Source organism: Anolis sagrei, chromosome Y (genome assembly GCF_037176765.1).
Source record: "Anolis sagrei isolate rAnoSag1 chromosome Y, rAnoSag1.mat, whole genome shotgun sequence".
Classification (NCBI taxonomy): domain Eukaryota; kingdom Metazoa; phylum Chordata; class Lepidosauria; order Squamata; family Dactyloidae; genus Anolis; species Anolis sagrei.
In genome coordinates, this window is record NC_090035.1 from 51,466,677 (window position 1) to 51,477,993 (window position 11,317).

The following is an 11,317-nucleotide window of genomic DNA, read 5'->3' on the forward strand; positions in this document are numbered from 1 at the left end:
TTAACTATATAGTTATACCAATTAATCAGCAACCATTTTTTTTGTCTTTCCAACCCCTCACTAAAACAATTTGGGCACACATGATTAATTTGTCAACCAATTTTTCATTTTGTATATTCTTCACTCCTGCTATCCGTGCATGTAGTATATTTCTATTAATTATTACTATTTATAAATTTAACATTCTATTGATTTCCCCTTCAATCCTTTTCCAGTATTCTTGCACTTGATCATATATATTATTATTATTATTATTATTATTATTATAACTTTATTTGTACCCCACTAGCATCTCCCAAGGGATTCGATGCAGCTTACAACAGGCCGGAGCCCAACACAATACAACAATACAGTACATAGCAAATAAAACAGTTAAAGCAGAAAACAATAAACAATAGCAATACAACAGGACATTATTAAAAACTGAGCAGGCCGGAGTAGGGGTACAGGATTAAAAGTGCTGAAGTGTCGGAGGGATATGGGATTAAAATCTAAGTGCAGTGTGCGGTGAGCGGTGATCTTGGCTCTACTAAAGTGCTTCTGGGGTTTGGTAGTGGGGTTCCTAATCTGAAAAGGCACATTGGAACATCCAGGTTTTCAGATTCTTTCTGAAAACCGCCAAAGTAGGGGCCTGTCTGAGATCTTTTGGGAGGGCATTCCAGAGGCGGGGGGCCACCACAGAGAAGGCCCTGTCTCGCGTCCCCACCAAACGCGCCTGTGACGTGGGCGGGATCACGAGCAGGGCCTCTCCTGATGACCGGAGTGAGTGTGTGGGTTCGTAGACAGCGATGCAGTCACGCAGGTAGGGTGGTCCCAAACCGTTCAGGGCTTTGTAGGTAAGCACCTGCACCTTAAATATCATATGATTAAACACCCCTCTTTGTTCACAGCCATGCCAACACCTATCCTTGATCCCTGGTACAAAGTGTGAAAGTTGTGCAGGAGTTCTGTACCATTTTTGTAACATTTTCCTTCTTGCTTCTCTTAATACATTATACTTTTCTTTTGCTATATTACTTATTTTCCTTTGGATGTCTTCCCTCTCAATTTCCATGTCCAATCTCCATGTTTGGAAAATTTCCTCTATTATTTCTTCTTTTACTGTTATAATTTGGTTGGACAGATCTCCTGCCACTTTCTTCTCCCCTCTCAAACATTTCCTAATGACCTTCTCAAATGGACTATCCTGTTCTCTAATTTTTCCCCTCCGTCTAAAAATTTGCTGTCTTATAGCCCAGCTTTGAATCCAATTCCCTGACCCTATCCAATTCTGAATTTCTTTTTGTTCTACAGGGTTTCCATCCTCTCTATATAGATCCTCTACTAAACTTTTCCCTCTATTTTCAATCAATCTCAATGTTCTGCCTATAATTTCATCATTATTATAATTCATTTGCCATATAGTTGCCATCTTATTCTCATTGCCTGGATTTAACTTCTTCTTTCTTTTTTTCCACACTTTTACTGTTCCTTTCAAGGGTTCCTTAAGTTCTGTTTCCTCTCTCCTCTTCCATTCCCTAAATATTATTTCTTTTCCATTAATATTATTTATTAACTTTTCCATATTTACCCATTTTTTCCCGTATACTGTATTTCCAACAATCTTTGGATTTGAAATGCATCATGATAAACTTCCAAACTTGGGATCCCCCAGCCTCCCTCTTTCTCTTTTGCATTTAACCTTTTGTCCCTTAAACGTATTGACTCGAGTCTAAGCCCTGTGGAAAATGCAGCTGCTACTGGGAAATTTCAAAATAAAAATAGATACTAATAACATTACATTACATTACATTAATTGAGGCATCAGTTTTAATATGTGTGTGTAATGGCGACAATTTTTATGCTTATATTGTTATGCTAATCTTATGGTTATGTTGTTTTACTTTTTATGTTTTGTGATGTTGTCTGAAAACCGCTCGGAGTCCCTTCGGAGAGATAGAACAGTATATAAATAAAGTATTATTATTATTATTATTATTATTATTATTATTATTATCAGTAGGTTAAATGTCTTTGAATCTATATAAATAAAATGTAATGTTCATTTGTGGGATTAACATAACTCAAAAACTACTGGATGAATTGCCGTCAGATTTGGCCACAAGACATCTACTAACCCATCACTTAAAAAAAATTGATTTTGTCATTTGGGAGCATTTAGTTGCTGGAATATATAGTTCACCTACAATCAAAGAGCATTCTGAACTCCACCAATGATGGAATTGAACCAGACGTGGCACACAGGACTCCCATGACCAACAGAAAACTCTAGAAAGGTCTGGTGGCCATTGACCTTGAGTTTGGGAGTTGTAGTTCACCTACATCCAGAGAGCACTGTGGACAATGATGGATCTGGACCAAACTTGGCACGAATATTCCATATGCCCAAATATGAACACAGATGGAGTTTGGGGAAAATAGACCTTGACATTTGGGAGTTGTATTTACGGGGATTTATAGTTCACCTGCAATCATAGAGCATTCTGAACCCCACCCACAAGAGAATTGGGCCAAACTTCCCACACAGAACCCCTATGACCAACAGAAATGCTGCCTTAAGGCCATCCAATCCAACTTCTTTCACCAGGGCAAGGAAACCTAACCAGAGCCCTTCTGACAAAGAGCCATCCAGCCATAGATATAAATAGATATATATGATTCACAAACAGATATAGTATCATAGATTGGAAAGGGACCCCTAAAGGAGGACAATTATATGTTGCATGTTCCAGAATAGGCAAACCAGACATTCTCCACATCAACACTGACAAAGAAACAGCAAGAAACACTGTTTACCCAAAAGCATAAAGAAATTACATATATTAGAAACCAACACTTTCTCATTACTTTTACGGCTAGTATTTATATAAAACTGTAATTTCAGATAAGACTGTCCAACTCCGATTAAACCATTATTCTAACCTCCTTCAATGTCAATGTGCTTATGTATGTTTTCAATAATAATAAAGAGGGTAAAATCATAAATGTAATAAAAATGATAATAATAGAGTAAAATAATGGAAATGTAATAATAACAGTGATAATAGTGTAAAATAATAAGTGTAACAATAATAAATAGAGTAAAATAATACATGTATTGCTGAAGGACTTTCACTGGGTTACTGTGATTTTTTCAGGTTGTATGGCGATGTTCCAGAAGCATTCTCTTCTCATGCTTCGGCCACATCTATGACATATATAAACCTCACTTACTCAGTTTCCAACAGACCCCTCAACCATAGATGCAGGTGAAACATCAAGAGAGAACGCTTCTGGAACATGGCCAGACAGCCCGGAAAACTCACAGCAACCCAAAATAATAAATGTAATAATAATAGAGATAAATAATAGATGTAATAAAAATAATAATAACAGAGTAAAATAATGTAAATGTAATTATAATAAATAGAGTAAAATAATCTATATAAATAAAAATGTAATGCTTGTTTGTGGGATTGACAGAACTCAAAAACCAGTGGGGGAATTGACCCCCAAATTTGGACACAAGACACCTAACACCCCAATGTATGTTCTTCACTCAAAAAAATGATTTTGTCATTTGGGAGTTGTAGTTGCTGAGATTTATAGTTCAACTACAATCAAAGAGCATTCTGAACCCCACCAATGATGGAATTGAACAAAACTTGGCACACAGTTCTCCCATGACCAACAGAAAATACTGGAAGGGATTGGTAGGCAGTGTCCTTTGGTTTTGGTGTTCACCTACATCCAGAGATCACTGTGGACTCAAACAATGATGGATCCGGACCAAACTCTACACAAATACTCAATATGCCCAAATTTGAACACTGGTGGAGTTTGGGGAAAATAGAATCTTGACATTTGGGAGTTGTTGCTTGGATTTATAGTTCACCTATATTCACAGAGCATTCTGAACCCCACCAATGATAGAATTGGGCCAAACCTCGCACACATAACCCCATGTGGGCCACAGCAACGTGTGGCAGGGGACGGCTATTCTATATAAATAAAAATGTAATGTTCATTTGTGGGATTAACCAAACTCAAAAACCACTGGGGGAATTGACACCAAATTTGGACACGATACAACTAACAACCCAATGTATGTCCTTCACTCAAAAAAAAAAAACAAAACAAAAAGCAGAAAGGACTTCTAAACTACATGTCTACAAAGGAGAAACTGCTTGCCCACAAAGAGACCCATGGCCTCGCCCCCTCCTCCTCACGGGAAACAGCTGGCCATTAAAGCATGAGGTGCCAGGCACATATGCACGCCCCCCCCACACACACACACACAAGCAAAAGTGAGCACCATGGGAGTGGAGGTGGAGGCTTGCCACATGGAGCCCCTTTTCTTTCCCTGCTATGTCAGGAGGGCAGTCTCCTCCTCCTCCTTTCCCTGTTGGAAGAGGAAGGGGCAGATGAGTGGCAGCGGCAACGGCAGAAACCCCAGGCAAGGAAGAAGGGGGGAGGGGGGGAGGAGGAGGGGAGGAAGGTCGAGAGTACTTGAGTGAAGGACCTTCCTTCTCTTCCTCAGTCTCTTCCCTTCTTTCCTCCCTTCATCCCTTTTTTTCCTTTTCTTCCTTCCTTCTCCTTCCTTTCCTTCTTTCCCTCCTTCCCTTCTTTCCTGTCCCTCCTTCCTTCTTCCTTTCCTTCCTTTCCTTCTTTTCCTCCCTCCCTCCCTTTCCTCCTTCTTTCCCTTTATTCATTTCCTTCCCCTTCATTTCCTTCCCTCCCTCCTTTCTTCATCCCCCTCCTCCCTTTCCTTCCTACCTTCTTTCTTCCTTTCCTTCCTTACTTCCTGTCCCCCCTTCTTTCTTTTCCTTCCTTCCCTTCTTTCCCTCCCTCCCTTCCTTTTTCCTTCCTTCCTGTCCCTCCTTCCTTCCTTCCTTCTTCCCTTCCTTCTTTCTATGTAAGTTATAAATACAATATTAAATGGGACAGTCAAGAAGTAACAAGAGAAGGAGGGAGGGAAGGGGGGAAAGAAGGAGAGAAGGAGGGAGGGAAAGAAGGAAGGAAACAAAGGTAGAGAAACAAGGAAGAAGAGAAGGAAATAAAAAAGTGAAAGGAAAAAGAGAGGGAAGGAAGGAGAGAAGGAACAAAAGATAGTGAAGGAAGGAACAAAAGGAGGGAAGGAAGGAAGGAAGGAAGGAAGGAAGGAAGGAAGGAAGGAAGGAAGGAAGAATGTAACCAAAGAGCAAAGACAGGGAGGAAAGAAACAAGTAGAGATGGAAGAAAGAAGAGAAATGGGGAAAATAAAAGAGGAAAGGAAGGAAAGAGGGAGGGAAGGAGAGAAAGAGGGAGGGAAGATTGGCCACAGCAACGCGTGGCGGGTACAGCTAGTACATGTAATAAAAACAATAATAATAACAGAGTAAAATAATAAATAAGTTTGACGAGTATAAGCTGAAGCTTTTTTAGCCTAAAAAAAGGGCCAAAAAGGTTAGCTTATACTTGAGTATATATGGTATATTAGTGTATTTGCTGGTTTTGCGCTGATCAGATAGATCTGTGGGGGGATTGTTTCGTCTGCCATGGTTCTCATTGGTTGTCAGCTGGTACTGGATGACATTTTTCTCGTTCTTGTTTTTGTTTAACATTGCAGGGCAAATCATTCAAAAGGATCAGGAAATCAAGGACCTAAAACAGAAGATCGCCGAAGTCATGGCAGTCATGCCCAGCATAACGTATACTGCAGCCAGCAGCACGCTGAGTCCCGTTTCCCCACATTATTCTTCCAAATTTGTGGAGACCAGCCCTTCTGGACTCGATCCCAACGCCTCAGTTTATCAACCCCTAAAGAAGTAAAAAAAAAAAAAAAAAAGGCCGCCACATTTTTCGTTGGTCAACACAGAAAGGCAGCATCACACAGAAAAATCTCTTGCAGTCAAGATGACAAAATCGTATCGTGTTGATACTGTATACCGATTTATCATTCCGGAAAAAAAATGAAAAATAAAAAGAGGGAAAATGGGGGAGACAGAACCCCAACACCGAGGTTTGGTGAGAACTGCCCATCTGCTTCTTTTCTTGTAAATTTTTAGAAAACCTCACAGAATCTTTAACAGTTTTTTGTTTTTTTTCTTGGCCAACACATTAAGAGGGAAACAGCCCACGACGCTTGGTTTTTACATTGCAAATTCTGCCTCTCTCTTTTTTTTGCAAAATATACACTCTTGCAAGGTTTCCTCTTGGAAAGAGTAAAACAACATGGCACTATGTTTGACTCTAAGCAAGGCATGAGCAAATTTGGGCCCTCCGAGTGTTTTGGACTCCAACTCCCATCATTCCTAACAGCCTCAGGCCCCTTCCTTTTCCCCCTTACCCGCTTAAGCTAGATGATAGAGTGATAGACCTAAGAGAGGCCTACTTTCATGTCCCAATAAATAGATAGATATAATGGCCAAGCGGCTGAGGAGGAAAAGGAAGGGGCCTGAGGCTGTTAGGAATGATGGGAGTTGGAGTCCAAAACACTTTGGGAGGGCCAAAGTTGACCCATCCCTACTCTAAACCCTCTTGTTTTCAATTTGGTTTTCATCACATAATGGAGCCGAAAATGGCAAATTTAAAAATGGCAAGGAATAATGATGCAAAATTCTCTTTTAATTTTGTTTATATAAGGGTTTAAGTTTGTTTATATAAGGGCTATATGGTGGAATCGTGGGAGGAGGAATAGGAATGTGTATAAGGAAACCAGTTTGCTTTTACCCCTCTAAGTCCAAGCCTGGACAATCAGTCCAAGCCTGGACAATCAGTGGCCCTCCACATGTTTGGGACTCCAGTTCCCAGAATTCCTGGCTATTGAACAAGCTGGCTAAGGCTTCTGGGCATTGAAGGCCCAAAAAATACCAAGAGGGCTGCAGGTTAGGAGAGGCCTGTGTTTGTCTGCTCAACCCAGAGCATGAACAACACTTTCATGCAACTTTGGTGACTGAAATGTTTCGATTCCCATCAGTCCAAGCCTGGATGATTGGTGGCCCTCCAAGCATTTGGGACTTCATCTCCCAGAATTCCTGACCATTGAACAAGCTAGCTAAGTGTATTGTTGAAGGCTTTTATGGCTGGAATCACTGGGTTGTTGTGAGTTTTCCAAGCTGTCTGGCCATGTTCCAGAAGCATTCTCTCCAGATGTTTCGCCTGCATCTGTGGCAGGCATTTTCAGAGGTTGTGAGGTCTGTTGGAAAGTAGGAAATGGAGTTTATATATCTGTGGAATGTCCCGCATGGCAGAAAGAACTCTTTGTCTGTTGGAGGCAAATGTGACTGTAACTCAAACAGATGTACCTCAAACAGACAAAGAGTTATTTCTGTCCCCCTAGACAACACACAGATACATAAACCCCATTTTCCTAGTTTCCAACAGACCTCACAAGCTGTCTGGCCATGTTCCAGAAGCATTCTCTCCAGACGTTTCGGCTGTATCTGTGGCAGGCATTTTCAGGGGTTGTGAGGTCTGTTAGAAACTAGGAAAATGGGGTTTATGTATCTGTGTCTTGTCTAGGGGGGCAGAAATAACTCTTGTCTGTTTGAGGTACATCTGTTTGAGTTACAGTCACATTTGCCTCCAACAGACAAAGAGTTCTTTCTGCCACTCGGGACATTCCACAGATATATAAACCCCATTTCCTAGTTTCCAACAGACCTCACAACCTCTGAGGATGCCTGCCATAGAGGCAGGCGAAACATCAGGAGAGAATGCTTCTGGAACATGGCCAGACAGCCCGGAAAACTCACAACAACCCAAGCTAGCTAAGGCTTCTTGGAGTTGGAGCCCCCCCCCCCAAAAAAAAACCAAAACCTGGAGAGCTGCAAGTTGGAAGAGGTCTACGTTTGTCTGTTCACTCCAGAACATCAACAACAATTCCATGCAAGCTTGGTGATTGAAATGTTTCAATTCCCATTCGTCCAGACCTGAATGAGCAGTGGCCTCCAGGTATTTGGGACTCCAGCTCCCAGAATTCCTGGCTATTAAACAAGCTGGCTAAAACTTCTGGGAGGCCCAAAGAGACCTGGAGGGCTGCTTGTTGGAAGAGGGCTGCATTGGTCTGTTCAGCCCAGAGCATGAACAATTGTATGCAACGTTGGAGACTGAAATGTTTGAATTCCCATTAGTCCAGGCCTGGATGATCGGTGGCCCTTCAGGTATTTGGGACTTCATCTCTCAGAATTCCTGGCCGTTGAACAAGCTGGCTAAGGCTTATGGGAGATGGGAGCCCACAAATACCTGGAGGGTTACAGGTTGGAAGAGGTCTGCATTCATATGTTCAGCACTGAGCAAGAAAAACAATTGCATGTAACCTTCCTTATTGAAATGTTTCCATTCCCATTCATCCAGGCCTGGACGATCGATGGCCCTTCAGATGTTTGGGACTTCATCTCCCAGAATTCTTGGCCATTGAACAAGGTGGGAGTTTTGGGGCCCAAAAAAACCTAGAGGGCTGCAGGTTGGAAGAGTCCTGTCTTTGTCTGTTCAGTCCAGAGCATGAAAAAGTTCCTTTTTGTATTACGGTTCTCAGCATCCCCAGCCATCGAGGCCATTGGCAACATTGGTAGGAGATGAAAGAGAATAGTGTTCAAACAAGAATCGTTTCCAAGCTCTGCTTGAGTGGAACTGCTCACGGTCTTGTTCAAGAGTGCCTTGGGAAAAGACATTTCAAGAGGAATCTTCATTGTTTGAAGACTTTTCTTCTCCCTTTCACCATCACTCAGCTTATAACATTGAGCTCATTTTACAGTCTATTGCAGATCTTAAGCGGTAATTTGGATGCCCGTTGTAGTTACTACAAATCTTAAGTGGTAATTTGGATGCCCATTGTAGTCCAAAGGTACATCTCTCTTTTTTGTCTGTGTTTGTTTGGGTGACGAAACCTGACAGTGTTCACTAGGGAAAGATGTGCTGCAGAGGGGGGGCTCCAGAGGTGCGGAGAGAGCATTCTAGAAAAGGCGGAACCATGCAATGTACTGTCTACAAGGGACTGCCAAGCTTGAACAGAAAGCGGCAGTTTGGAAGTTTGGGTTTATTTCGGAGTCAACTGTAATTAACGCTTTAATATCATCTTGTGTTTGGTTTCAGCAAGGCTGACTGAATCTCAGCCATTCTGCCAAGGAGGGTTTAAGAAAAAACTCATAAAATTGCACAGAGATTTAAGTTTAAGTGTGTATTGTGCATTGGTAGGAAAGTGTGTGGCACCGGCGACTTTCAAAGTGTTTAAGGTTAGGGCGCGGGTGGGAGGGGGCCGTGGGCCGGGATGCAAAAAAAAGTGTATTAGTAACTAGCAAAATTAATAAACGCAAACCATTATGATTTTCAAACATGCAGTAGACTCTGGGAGGACGCAGTCCTTCTTTGGAAACAACCACACTTTTTAAAGTTTTGTCTAAATTGGCAGAATATGCCTTGTTTAAACAAAAATTAAGTAGTATGAGCAAGCTGATTAAAAAAATAGAAATATTAAAATCCATCATTTTAATAAGAGATTCTTTTGAGATTAAAAAAAGTCTAGCTTTAGCCAGGTGTGCATGTTGCTGTCATTTTGCATTTTTGAATCACCATGAAAGTGTTACTCAGAAATGTCATAGGTTTTCATCTTTGTGGAAAAGAAAAACATGGACTATTGTCACTGACATTTTTTTATGGTTTGGCTGCCTTTGGGGCACTCCTTTCATTGAAATACTTGGTCTTGGCTGCATTCTTTTTTCTGTGGGGTTTACCAAAAAAATAAATAAACATTTTCTTGCAGATAAAGCCGCCTTCTGTTTTGTTTTAGGGTGCCTAGCGCAGTTTTGTGGTCTGAACCGTTACTCGAGAGCCCAGGTGTAACGATGCTACCAATTTGTGATGATGCCACTAATTTGTGAAGTTTGTTAAGGAGCCACCACTTTGTAAGGATTTATTAATTTGATAGCGTAGCTAATAGCTAGTGATATAGACTTGGTCTTTCTTTAATGTGTAGCATGACTTAACTTGGAAAGGAATTGTAACAGAGACAGAGCTTTTTTTAAAAAAGTAACAAGTTTTTTGAAATGTAGAAGGAGCATGATGGTTTCAATGTTTCCTACTCTTAGAGGCATGTATCTTCATAGGTTACATTTATAACATTTCTTAAACAACTCTGGAAATGACTCTTCCTTCCACTAAACAGGTTTCAAAACTATTTTTCTTCAAACTGTGTTTCTTTCCTTAATAGGTTACTTCAGTTACAAGCTTATTCTTTGTGATGTTTCTGTTGCAATAAAGATCCTCACTGGGTTTCTCTCACCCCTTCTCTCATACACTAACTATTAAAATAAATAAGTCAACCCGACTTATTTAAACTACTCAGGCTAAAAGCCAAAACCTTCCTGATTCTCAGTGCTGTGGAAATCAGCCACTCCTACAGTTCACAGACAGTAGACTAACCCACTAGAACCAGTCTCTCCTGTAGTTTGCTGACTACAGACTAACTGTTTTAAAATGGCTGCCCTGCCAAGTGGCAGTTGGCTCCGCCCCTGTTTCAATGGTAACCCAGCTCAACATGAGCTGAGCTGGCCACCATCTCCCTTAGTTATGCAACTTTAAATACTTACCCTTTAAAGCATCTATCTATAATTACACATAACTGCAAGTTAAAAATTTACACTTCACCACACCAGGGTTTCAGTCTCTGCACAGCTGTAAAACCACGCTGAGTGGCCTTGGGCAAGTCACATCCTCTCGGCCTCCAAGGAGAACGAGTCTTGCTCAGAAAGCTCCATGACAGATTTGCTTTAGGGTCACTATAATTTGAAAACAACCTGGGGCACACACAAAGCATCAACAAAAATATATAAATTTTGTCAGCATGCTTTTCAAAAGAAATATACTTGGGAAGTCTGACTTGGCCATGGTAGTCCACACTCTGGTTACATCCCGTTTAGACTACTGCAACGCTCTTTACGTGGGGTTGCCTTTGAAGACAGCTCAGAAGCTCCAACTAGTCCAACGCTCGGCAGCCATGATTTTAACAGGAGCGGAGCCCAGGGAGCATACAACCCCCCTGTTGCGCCAACTCCACTGGCTACCAATCTGCTACCGGGCTGAATTCAAAGTGCTGGCGTTGGCCTTTAAAGCCCTAAACGGTTCTGGCCCAAGCTACCTATCTGACCGCATCTCTGCCTATGAACCCACCAGGACTTTGAGATCTTCTGGGGAGACCCTGCTCTTGATCCCGCCTACTTCTCAAGCTCGGCTGGCGGGGACGAGAGATAGGGCCTTCTCAGTGGTGGCTCCTCGGCTGTGGAATGCCCTTCCTACAGACATTAGACTAGCACCATCTCTAATGGTATTCCGCAAAAAGGTGAAGACCTGGATGTTTGTG

The 11,317-nt window shown here is 41.6% G+C and overlaps 1 protein-coding gene across 1 annotated transcript in view; it reads left to right on the plus strand.

The window, feature by feature from the left end:
* LOC137095312 (macoilin-like) overlaps positions 1-7,641 on the plus strand; it is a 393,189-nt gene extending 385,548 nt beyond the window's left edge. The window contains exon 11 of the mRNA XM_067461783.1: positions 5,588-7,641. Within this exon, the coding sequence (XP_067317884.1) occupies positions 5,588-5,790 (203 nt within the window). The 3' untranslated portion in view covers positions 5,791-7,641. The remainder of the gene's footprint in view (positions 1-5,587) is intronic.
* The last annotated feature ends 3,676 nt before the right edge of the window (positions 7,642-11,317 follow it).